This window comes from Piliocolobus tephrosceles, chromosome 16, assembly GCF_002776525.5.
Source record: "Piliocolobus tephrosceles isolate RC106 chromosome 16, ASM277652v3, whole genome shotgun sequence".
NCBI classification, from domain to species: domain Eukaryota; kingdom Metazoa; phylum Chordata; class Mammalia; order Primates; family Cercopithecidae; genus Piliocolobus; species Piliocolobus tephrosceles.
In genome coordinates this window covers 28,955,165-28,967,104 of record NC_045449.1, presented here as the reverse complement: position 1 = coordinate 28,967,104, position 11,940 = coordinate 28,955,165, and the positions used below count along the sequence as shown (strand labels likewise).

General features: G+C 55.2%; 1 protein-coding gene across 2 annotated transcripts in view; it reads right to left on the bottom strand.

The window, feature by feature from the left end:
* Positions 1-260: 260 nt before the first annotated feature.
* The window catches only part of TMEM132E (transmembrane protein 132E), a 59,450-nt gene continuing 47,770 nt past the window's right edge, over positions 261-11,940 (bottom strand). For both annotated transcript variants that reach the window (XM_023192887.3, XM_023192888.2), the window contains 7 exons: positions 10,870-11,016; positions 10,376-10,568; positions 9,419-9,562; positions 6,661-6,866; positions 4,482-4,770; positions 3,369-3,560; positions 261-2,405 (listed from right to left, as the gene is read on the bottom strand). In XM_023192887.3, the coding sequence (XP_023048655.2) occupies positions 1,350-2,405; positions 3,369-3,560; positions 4,482-4,770; positions 6,661-6,866; positions 9,419-9,562; positions 10,376-10,568; positions 10,870-11,016 (2,227 nt within the window). In that variant the 3' untranslated portion in view covers positions 261-1,349. The remainder of the gene's footprint in view (positions 2,406-3,368; positions 3,561-4,481; positions 4,771-6,660; positions 6,867-9,418; positions 9,563-10,375; positions 10,569-10,869; positions 11,017-11,940) is intronic.

Here is an 11,940-nt window from a genome sequence, read left to right as displayed (position 1 = left end):
TCTTTATAAGGGCACATTTGTGGGTCAGCGGATTCTTCATCCCTGGACCTGGACATCCCAAAATACCAGAGGGTCTTAAGGGAGCTGCATGTCGGGGGAGGAAGAGCAGGACCAGAGCCTAGTCTAGCCGAGTTTTGGTCTCATGTCATGTAGTGTGCCCACAGTGTGCAAGTGTGTGCGCGCGCATGTGTGGACTTCTTTGTGTGTGTGTGTGTGTGTTTGCCCATGCACACAAGGAAGATACAGAGCCAGCCACCATGTACTGTTTGTTCATGGGAGCTGCTGCCCCCACCTCCAGCCTGACCACTTCCATTTATTTAAGAAAAATCCGACACAGTGGTGGGTAGAACCCGAGAGAAAAATGGCTGTGGGATGGGGTAGGGGCGACACTGGCTCCCTTCTGCGTTTGCCCACCCTAAAGTCCCTCACAGCATTCCCCGGTGCCCTCTACTCCCCTCCTGGGTTCTGTCTTGTGGGGGATAGGTGGCTGCCTGCCCTATGCTGCAGAGGGAAGGCGCGGTCAGCAGGGTGAGGGGTGGCTAAGGCGTAGTAGTGTTGACCTTGCTGTGGGGGAAGGGGAAGGCAAGGAGGTCCCCAGGCCTCTGGCTCTGGGGTGTGATTTGGCTAGAGATGGATCCAGGACTCTTTCCCCTTTAGGTCCCTGCCCAAAGCCTTGGGGCAGGGGTGGGAGTCCTGAGAACTCAGGGAGGTGCCTGGCTTGGCACCAGACCTCTCTGTAGAGTCAGCTCCCAGGTCCTGGGAGGCACGTGAATGCCAGCAGATGCTACAGCTGTTCCCCTAGCCCCCAGATATGTCATCCACAGCAAGATCCTTGGCAGGGCAGGCAGCCTCCACCTCCCAACCCTGCAGGACAGAAATCCCTGAATATTAGTTTGAGGAAAGTCTTTGTGCAGCCTGTGACACAAGACCCCCACAGAACCCCCAGCACAGGGGGACGACGGTGGGGGGCGGGGACGGGAGGCGGGGCCAGGACACAGCGTGGGCCCACCTGACCCCAAGCTGGACCTCGTTGCCTCACTCTTGGGGCAGGGAGTTGCTTAAGATGGGAGGAGATTTGGAAAGGGTAGAACAGAGGCTGGGGTTGCTTTCCTCCTTGCGAGCCACTGGAGGAAGAGCCCTCTACCTGCAGGGGGCAGAAGAGGATAACGGTGTGAGGCTAGGGAAGGCCCAGACACCGAGGCTGCCCGACCCGCACCGAGCCAAGCTGCAGGGGCAGGGAGTACAAAATCAATTCAGCCGCCCAGAGTCCGTGTGAACCGGGGGTCCCGGCTGTGTCCTACCCCGAGCTGACCCCGATGAGGGAGTCCCTGCTACTCCGGTTGGCGCCTCTATGCAATCTCTTTGATTCTGCGCATGTAATTGTGCAGGTCCGGGGCTGCAGTGGGCCGCGTGGTGCCCGCCACATCGGGGCAGCCCCAACCCAGGTCCTCTTCCTCCTCCTCGTCCTCTTCGCCGGCGGGCACCGAGTCATAGGCCAGCTCCTCTGACGGCAGCGTGGTGAAGGTGGTGAACTTGACGCGCTTGCGCTTGGAGGTGGGCGAGCTGGCGGGGTCCTCGGCTTGGTCCCGGGCTGAGCCGCCCGAGGAGCCGTCGCCCCGGCCGTGCACCTGGCTCTGGACGCTGGTCTGAGAGCTGCCGCTGCTGTGGTGGTCGCCGTGGCAGCAGGCGGGCACGGTTTCCAGCGGGTTGCCTGCCGGCGGCGAGAGCTCCCCTTGCACTCGCAGCGGCTGCCCGTTGCCCAGGAACACCCAGTGGTGAGAGTGGTCCATGCTGGTCTGGCCCTCGGGCGGGATGCGCTTGTGCCGGTAGCGCAGCACGAAAACGATGCAGTTGATGAGGAAGACGAGGATGGCGAGGCAGAAGACGCCCAGCAGCGCGTACATGCCAATCTCCAGGTCGGTCAGACCCCGTGGCATCTGCAGGAAGCCGGTGGGCAGCGGGAGGAAGTCTTCTGTGGGTGGCACGACGGGGCTGGCGGTGCCCGGGCCTGGGGCCTCCGGTGCGGGTAGCGCAGAGCCTGGCGGGCCAGCTCCCCGGGCCTCGTCCTCGCCCCCGCCAGGCCCTGGTTGGCTGGGGCCCGGGTAGTCATAAGTGGGGTCCTCCTCATCCCTCCCAAAGTGCACCCGCAGGCCCACAGGGGTCGTGGCCAGCACACTCTTGCGTCTGGTTTTCTGGCAGCTCTCAGCGATGGTTAGCTCTGCGCGGAGCAGCTCCCCTGCTCCCTCGGCCTCAGCCACTACCAGAGGGAAGGCCCGATCCTGGGTCACAGTGGCCACACGCTCATCCAGGCTGCTCACTAGCAGTCCGTAGTCTCGGGGACTGTAGAGGGAGAGTGGGGCTGTGGTGCCATCACTGTAGGAGAGCCAGAGGCTCAGTAGGGCTTCCTGGAGGAGGAGGAGAAGGAGGGGTCAGGAGTCAAAGAGCTTGTTTAGCTGGCTTCCTGCTAGATCCTGGGCTCTGTAGGGGCGGGGACCACAGGTCTCTGGCTCCCTGCTGTATTCTCAGCACTGGAACTGTGCCTGGCCTGTGGCGGGCACTAAGAACTATTGCTCAAGTGAGAGTCCCCCTTACAGGGTGTGGGGAGGGTAAATCCCAGACCATGGCATCCAGGCCTCATACTGCTCTGAGGATGCCCTTGTCCACTTCACCCCTCTGCCCTGGATGAGCCGAAGGTAAGTTTTGCCTTGGGTCTAATTCAAGTCCCTTCTGCTACTGGAATAGCTCCGTATCTCCACGCCTGACCTCGGGCTTACCCCCATCGGACAACAAGCTGTTGAGAATACACACCCACTCCTCACTTCTGCCTGTTGGCTAAAACCTTCTGAGAATTGCCCTTGCTCCAGATGAGGAAGCAGGCTTCAGAGAGAAGTGATTGGCTTGGGGTGATGGAGTGAGTTAGGGACAGAGGACCCCTGTGTCCTGATTCTGGGCTCAGCACTTGATGCTCACCTCCTCATTCCCCAGGACTCACACCTGTCACCTCCTCACTCCCCAGGACTCCCACCTGTCACCTTTCCACTTTTGTCCTGTGGCTATGCCTATGGTGTATACTTGGGGCTCCAGAGATAAGTGAGGGTACTTCCTGGGGGTGATGTGGAGGTGACAGCCCTCTGTGAATCCAGGAGGGAGACCCTCTGAGGGAAATCTCAGGTAGTGAGACCTTGCTCTGACCTCCCATGTAGATGTTGTGGCCATGGGGTGGGCAGATGTGCAAGGCATGGAGGGCAGAGATCCTCCGTTTCCTAAAGCCGTAATTTGGGGACTCTTGGTGCTAGGGCAAAGCAGAGCCCCCAGGTCCTCCTTCCGTACCACCAAATCCCTGGCTGGTGGGCCAAGCAGCCAGTTACCTGCTTGAGGAAGCTCAGGGTCTGCTGGGCAGCTGTGGTGGCTAGGATGGTGTGGCTGCTCCCAGGGCTGGGCCGCAGGGAGAGGGCCAGGCTGGCCACCACCTGGGCCTGAAGCTGTGTGATGCTGACCTTCTCCTCCGTCACTGTCAGCAGCGTCTCCCCGAGCACAGCCTCCGTCAGCGGAGACACCACCTGAGGCAGAGCGGGACCGGGATGGGAGAGAGCTAGGAAAGCACAACCCCCCTGCCCAAGATCACCAGCTAGGGAGAAATCCCAGCACTGCTGCAAGAGGGACCTGAAGGGTGAGGCAGGCTGGGAGGCAGGACTTCGCAGCTCTGGCTCAGGTCTGCAACCAGGAACCAGTGTCCAGAGGTCTTGAGAGTGTTGGGGGCTCATAGGAGTCAGACAAGAACACAAATGAGAGAGGTGGGCCAATTCTAAGGAAAACAACAACCCCCACATAGTGATAAGTAGTAATTGATGTGCAACCTCAGTGTCAGGGAGACAGAAGGGAGTGGTGAGGACCATGGGAAATGAGGGAACTCATTCTCATGTATAGGAGGCACCAATACCGGCTTCAGCTGATTGTTGCCAGATTCATTTTTTGTGAAACCAAAAATCTATATGTATTTTTTAAATGAGAAATCTCCTAATTGAAAACACGTTGGATCAATTGTTTTACGAAGAAGATATGTCTGCAGGCAGATTCTAGCCTACAGGTCACAATAGTGTCTTAGGTAGATGATTTCTATCCAGACACCCAATTGTCAGGGTAGAAACAAGTCAGGAAAGGTCAAAGTTGAGTTCCTAGATCACCAAACGCACCTTCCTGGACTCTAGGCTGGCTGACTCTCACCTGCTACCCCTCTGCTCTCAGGGAGGGGTCTGCTTGAATCACCCACACTGAGGATTGATAAAGGTTGGTACAGCTTGGAGTGAGAACTTTTACCAGGATGAAGTTAAGAGAGCTTGACCTTGGAATTTCAGACAAGGGGCAGGCAGGAAAGAGTGTTCTGGGGGCCAGTTGGGCTTGGGAAAATCTGAGTTCTGCACCCACAGGTAAATAAGGCTCCCAACACTGCCCCTTTGTGCTGGGACAGAGCCCATACCTACCTTAAAGGGGGTGGTGCCTGGCTCCAGCCCTGCCAGTGTGCTGCTGTCCACCATGTGTGCCACTCGGGGGTCACCCACCCGCATGAAGTCACTGACTAGGTCAGTGACCTCCACCAGCCAGTCCGGGCCTAGCATGGTGACCACCTGGTCGGTGCCCTCGGATGATGTCGTGTGGAACTGGGTGAAGACCTGCAGGGTGGCATGCTGGTACTGCAGGGTGCAGCCCCGGCTTGCACTCTGCCGCCGCTCCTCCTCTTCCTCGTCCTCGTCCTCGCTTTCCCGGACTGACCTGGGGTGGGGACATGCCATGCTGAAGGCTTCTCACCTGGACTCTGACCTGCACAGTTCACACCCCTCACCCTTGCCCTGTTGGGTCCTCCCAGCTTCCCAGAAGCTCTGCAAAAGCAAGCCTCCTCTCTGGCTCATGCCTTTCATCTCTAAGTTTGGAGCCAGGAGTCCCAGTCTTTTCTCTCCTAGAAAAGTACCTTCTTGACCTTACCTCCTGTTCCTATCTGCCTCCTCTTGGCTTAAGCCAAGGCTGAGAATAGCTGGTGTCAAATCCTAACAGCAACTGCTGCCTCTTCTTCAGTACTAAGTTTGTGCCTGGCACTGTTTTAAGCTCTAACCTGGAGCAAATGTGATCCTTTTTATAGAATGCCAGAAATCTTAGCTGAATTGTGTTCTGCGGTTGTGAGGAAACTAAGCAGAACCTGTAGGTGATGAACTCGGACATTTAACTGAGAAGATTTCCAAGCAAGGTGTGGAAATTGTGGCCTGGTTTCCTTTTGCTGCTTTTAGTCAAATGTGAGAGGAGAGAGACACATTGATGAACTGTTAAGCAAAAGGGAACCTGGACTTGATGATTTGGGAAATTCTCAGCCTGTGCACATTGCAAAAAAAAAAAAAATGCTAAAATTGAGAGGTTTACTGTCAGGAAGGTGTGCTTTGGTGATAAAGTCAAGTGTTTCTCTCTGTAGCTAGTGCTTTGTTGGTGTACTGGGGGATCAAGCAACTAGAATATTCATTTACACAGAAAGTTCTTTCACCTGGGTTAATTAATTTATTCCTCACAAAAATCTTATGAGGCAGGTGTTATTGTGCTCATTTTACAGATATGGAGATGGAGGCACAGAGCAGTTACATAAGTAGCCCAAGTTTACACAGCTAGTAAATAGCAGAGGCAGGACTTAAACCAGGCTGTCTGGCTCCAGAGTCCACTGCTACTCAAAGCAGTATCGCTATCACCCAGGAGCTGGTGAGAAATGCAGAATTACAGGCTTTACCCCAGACCTGCCCAGTCAGAATCTGCATTTTACTCCGATCACCAGGTGATTCATGTACACATTAAAGTTTGAGAGGCACTTGTCTATGCCACATTGCTCTTCCAAATCTCTCTGAGTTGAACTCAGCCCAGTTCTCACTTGGCTGCCTGTTTCTCTCACCACCTGCTTCTCTCTCCAGCCCCGCCCACCTCCTGCTCTTAGCTGCCTGTCACTTTCCTCTCTTCTCTTCCCTGCTGGGCTTTTCTCTCCAGCAGCTCTGAGTGGGTGATTGGAATGCGATGAGTACACATGTATATGCCCCACATATGGGCACCCAGGTGCCTGAGCTTACAAGCCCCCAAGGGAGCCTGGGTATGAGTCACAGTGTGCCTGCACTCATGCACTCACTAGTGTGTCCTTGGTGTGCCCAGGCTGGGGCACACGTGTACAGGTGTGTCTGCTCCATTTTGTCTGCCTGACTACAGGCAGTCTCTTAACCTGTCTCCCCAGCCAACTCCTTTCAGTTCATTCTTTAAGACTTAGCTCAAGAGTTGTCTCTTCCAGGAAGCCTGCCTTGACTTCTCCTGGAGGAAGAAGCAGTCCTCTCCTTGTGCCACTTGATTCCCTGCACACAGGGCTTCCCACCCATCACCATGTTCTGTGGCATGCACAAGCCTTCCTCCCTTGCTGGACTGAGAGACTGGCAGGGTCAGGCACTGGCCACACTCACCCCATCTTTCAAACACTTGCCAGTGCCTAGCTCACAGTAGCTGGTCAATGAAAGTTTGTTCACTGCACAACCAACCGACAGACTATGTATACCAAGGGCCTTATACCCATATGCAGGTCAGACTGTTGGCCGAGGTTGTATCCACCCATGAGTATCTCAAGTATCTGCCGTAGAAGAGGGGCTGTACCTCCGGTCGGGGAGGATGGGTACCCTCCAGCCCTTCACTTGGCTGAGGCGGGCATCTGAGAGCTCAATGTGCAAAGGCAGCTTGGGGACCCAGACTGTCATTTCCAGGGGGGCATTGAGAACGTCGTAGCGGAAGGTGACCCTGGCGTTCATGGACCCTCGAGACTCTTTTCCGCTCACAAACACGTAGTCGCAGCTGCTGGATACCTGGGGGAAGGGAGGAACAGTTGGCACATCTTGCTATACAGGTCTTCCTGTGAGGCAATGCAGGGAACATCAGTCTGACAAGCAGGGCTGGAGGGAAAGTCCTAGGATGCTGAAGGAGAGGGGGCCAGTGGAAGGAGGCATTTATTCCTCTGGGAGTCCCGGCTTCCATCACTGCTTTTGCTCTTTCTCGAGATCACCTCTTGGTGCCCACTGGGGAAGGCTTTTGTTCCTTAGTAATGAGCCAACATGCAAATGCTTTTCAGGTGCTGTTCCCGATCTGCCAGAGCCACACTTTGGAGGAGGCTCCAGGGTGAGGGCCTCTCAGGCCTGGCTCCCCTCCCCCAGCAGGACTGGCGGGGCTCTGGAGCCAGGGGTCTGGCAGGTAGAGTCCTCTATGGTGCAGAAAATGACATGGGCACTTAACTGGGCAGGGAGGACATTGAGGTGGAGGGGATGGGGATGAGGAGCCTGCCCTCATCCCCATCATGTCCTCCACAGCCTCTCTGGCATGGTTGCCCCAGGAGAATGGGCAGGTAGTTAATTTCCGGTGAGGGGGGCTGCTTAACCAGGTGTGGAGATGAGGGAATGGGAGAGGAAAACTCAGGACCGGAGAACCCCAAGCATAGATGGGTGGATGGCTGCCACCAACGGATGTGGCTGTGGTAAATGCCTGCCCACCTGGATACCGACTTGCATTCCTAGAGGTTCCCTGGATGGAAACCACAGGCCTGCTGAGTACATCTTGGTGGATACCTGTGCCCACTCACAGAGGTGTCACTGCCAGTACTTTAGGGCAAACGCAGATGGCTCTGTGTGTTAAATATGCCCACGCACACACCTGGCAGCCCAGAACGGATGCTGTGTGTACATGCATCTAGGTCTCATGCTGGCACACGTCCATGGGTACACGGTCTTGAGTTTGGGGGCAGGTCTATCATTCAGCTGGTGGGTTGATGATGCCCTGAAGGCTCTGGAAGGACCCAGGGGCATTGGGACTATGGCTTATCCATGGAGATGAGTTCCTGGGGCATCCCAAATCCTGCCAGCTCCCATCATCATCTCAGAGGGGTGCGTGGAGGGATGGGACAGCAGCCCTGCCAGAAATGCTCATTTCCCATCTCGGAAGGCAAAGAATTCCAACTGCAGACCTGTAAATTCCACTTACAATGTGACAGACTCCATAAGACCTGAGTATATTTCATCGAGATTTGTAACCAATTTCATTTAACATCTTCTCTAATTCCCCTTGGTTCTGCTCTGGAGCTGGGGTGGGGGAGTCTGGGTGGCAGAGAAGGTGCTGGGTGAGGGCCCTTGGGAGCAGATCTGTTTCTTCCCATCCCAGTCTGCCAGCAGTGGACAGCCTCACAGACTTCTGGTGAGGCTTCTCTGAAGGGGGTGATGCAGTGGAGTGGGGGGTACCAGACCATCTGCTCTGGCTCCCTTGGAAGGCATCCTTCCTGGATCATGGATAGAAGAGGTAAGCCCCATGCTCCCTAGACTTGGAGGGACCCAAAGGCAAAGCGTAGAGAGAGAGAGCAGGAGCGAGCCCAAGCAACCAGGAGGAGGACATCTGCATTCCAACTGTCCTGCTCTCCTTCAAGCTGAATTATTTACAGAAGCAAGAACGAATTCAGTTGTCTAATCATCTGATTTTGATGGCTGCTGGAGGGTGGCATAGTGAGCGGCTGGCCCACCCCACAGGTACCAGGGCTGGACATCTGCTCACACCACTGCCCACTCTACTGCCTCCTCTTCCCAACTCACTTCTGACCACCGTTCAAAGCCAGGGGAAGGAGCGAATCTGGAGCCCTCTTGGGGAGGTGGCAAACTGGGTCATTGAGTCAGATGAGTGTCATCTGGGCTGGGCTGTGGAGGACCCGGGGCCAGAGCAGATCCCTGGGGAGGAGCTCAGGGGTGGGGTGGGAGCTCACGGCTGAGTGGAGCCTTTAGGAGCTGGAGGAGCTGGAGCGTGTGTGCCGGGAGTGGGGCCCTCAGTACACAACCTTCATGCCTGGCCTTACTCACATACTTCTTGAGGCTTCTTCCTGAGCTACATTGCCTTCATCCGATCACTCCCACTCTGGGTTCAGAGCAGGTCTTTGAGGGGTTGTCCCCCTCACCCACCCCCTGTTGCCTTGCCAAGTGTCTGCCACACACCAAGGTTCAATAATGTCTTGCTAGATTGATTTCAAGTTGTTGACACTGCCTTCTCCCCTCTGGCCTGACAGTCTGTTTCATATTCCTAGAGGAAGCCCTCCAGGACTGGCCAAAGCAGTATCCAGGGGCAGGAAGACGGAGTACCATGGGAGTCAGTAGACTTGGGAATGAACCCTTTCAGAATGGTGTGGTGAAGCTTGGGATGAAGTCAGGCCAGTGCTATAGCAAGAAAAGGGTGGGGCAGCTGCTGCAACAGAAGGGGTCCCAGCACAGGGAGGCATGAGTTCAGTCTTAGTGGATAAATAAGAGTCAGCCACCTGGACTCTGGTCTAAGGTTCTGCTCTCCTGAAGGCCTAGGGCTTCTTCCCCAGGGCCCCTACCTCCAGGATGCCCACCTTGATGATGTCTTCATTGTCTGACTCGCATTCCACCAGGGCAGAGACGTCTAGGACGAGGCCATTCACCTCAATGGCAATGACCTTGACAGGGATGGCCACTGTCCTGCCAGTCAGAATGGCCGTATTGATGATCTCTGTGTCCTGCAGGGAGGAGAAGCAGGGAGGGGGGCTCTGCTTGTGGTCCTCTTCTGTCCTGGGGCACACTAGCCAAGGCCCCGGCTCCTGGACGCCCCCCCTCCGCCCCCACTCCTCAGATGCACATCCTTCCAGTGGGGACACTTGCACACGTGTGCAGGGACAGGCAACCACCCCACCTCACACTTCTTGACAGATGGTCTGCTCACTTGGGCTTTTGCAGGAACCTCAGGGTCCACCTCACTGTGCTGCCAGGAAACAATCCTTCCCCAGGCCCCTGCCATCTCCTCTTAAACAGCTTCCAGGCTCCTCAGGACTCACATAGTAATGTCCAACATATGCCCCTGGCCATTCAAGCTGACCTGGGCTGGCCCCAGACAATCATTCCAGCCCTACCACTCCATGACGCTCTAAATCTATAGTTCTTTTGAACAAACTACTCATATTCTCACTACTGTCCCTTTGCCCAAGTAATGCCCTGCCTAGGACACACCATGCATCTCTGGGAGCCCTCCCTCCCAGGTGACCTCCAAGACTCAACTGCATTGCTACCTCCTCCTGCAAACTTCCCATCAGTGGTCCCTCCGTGGTGACATCTCCCACCTCTACCCCCATGAGCATCTGCTGTCCTCATGGCCCCACAAATATAACACACATGCACACCCCTTCTCACACAGGCATACCTGGGCATGGCAGGAAGTCTCACATATACACACATGTCAATTTGTACATACACTCAGTGGTTCACATTCTTGTCACACAAATGTGCATGCATGCATAGACCCAGGCATGTTCTGGGCCGGTCACCTGCCTGCTTACCATGGCCAGGGGCAGAATGGCTTGCACATCCCGCTGAATGACCGTCAGCTCAGTGACTGCCCGCTCCAGGTCAGGCAGGGTGCCGTGGCCATGGTAGTCAATGTGCCACATGATCCTCCGCTTGACTGACTGGCTGGTGAAGTTCTCCATTTCAAAGTCCAGCTGCAGGATCTCCAAGGGGCCCTGGCCCTCCCTGCCAGGGGAAGGGAGGGAAGGAGAACAGAGGATGAAGGGCTGGGAGTGGCCCAGGAGCTCAGAAACCCTCAATGGGGACCCCACCCCTCCCCGGGAGCTGCCTGATGGAGTCCTGTGAGCCTTCTCCAGCCATCTGAGGTGCTCCAGCTCCAGGATGCCACTGAGGGGCCTGGACCTCAGAGACCCCAATGGCCAAGCCCCAGCCCTCCCCAAGCCCAGCCTCTTCCTTCAAAGATTCCCCACCCCTCTCCGATGGCTGCTCTGCAAAGAGGTGGGTAGATGCACCAACTCCGGCTCACCAGGGGGGCAGGGGTGTGCCCTGAGCCCAGGTCACATCCACTGTGGCTGTTGAGTGCTTTGCCCCAGTCAGCAGCTCTGAGGTCACATGCCACTGGCCACTCCGTGACTTGGTACCTAAAAGGGTCACACCCTTCTTGGCCTTTACCCTGGGACAAAGTGGGAGGAAGAAGAGGGAGAAGGTCAGGCTACAGCCCAAAGCTGCCCATTGGCCACCATCACTAGGCTGTACTAGGGGAAAGGGGAACAGATAAGCTAAGTTACCCTGAGTCCTGGATGTTTCAGATGAGTGTTTCAGATGAATTTGGGGAATCTGGTATCACACAGCTGAAAACTCTGACCCTTGGTGAAAGCTGCAATCCCTTCTGCCATATCCCTGCCAAGTCTTTGCCTCATCTCTACTGGCATACCTTAGTGACAGGACTCACTACTGCACACATCTCATTCCTTTTTCAGAAAGCCCATGAAAACTAGAAAGATCTTCCCTGGATGTAGTTGAGCTAAAACAGCCACAGGTTCTGCTGGGCAACAGAGAACAATTCCCCTCCATCTTAACTGTAGTAGTTCTTCAAAAAGCTGGCGAGGTGAGTAGGTGTTCTCTGAATCTTCTTTCCTTCAGTTCCTCCAATTGTTTGTTGCCATAGTTCTGAATCACCTCACAGCCGGTCACACTCCTCTGGACACTAAATGTGATACTAAATACGACACTTCAGCTGCACCCCAATGAACACTGGCTAAAGTGAGGTGATTGCCACCTCTCTAATTCTGCAAGCTCTACTCCTATTAATGCAACCCAAGATCTCTGATGACTGATTTAACTTATGTTCACATTCAGGTGTCAATCACTGAATCAGGCATGACTCTTTCTAACAATATTTGAACTTGAAGGTAGGACACTGAGGAGACAGGGAAATACTAGAAGTTGCAGGCTAATGGTGATGTTTCAGGTCCCATGCATAGTGTCTGGGGGTGGGAAAGCATTTTGGTGGGTGTCCTCAGAGTTACATAACATAGGTCAAACCATAGATTCCTAGTGTGAAATATTATCATGTTTTGGGGGGATGTGATACAAT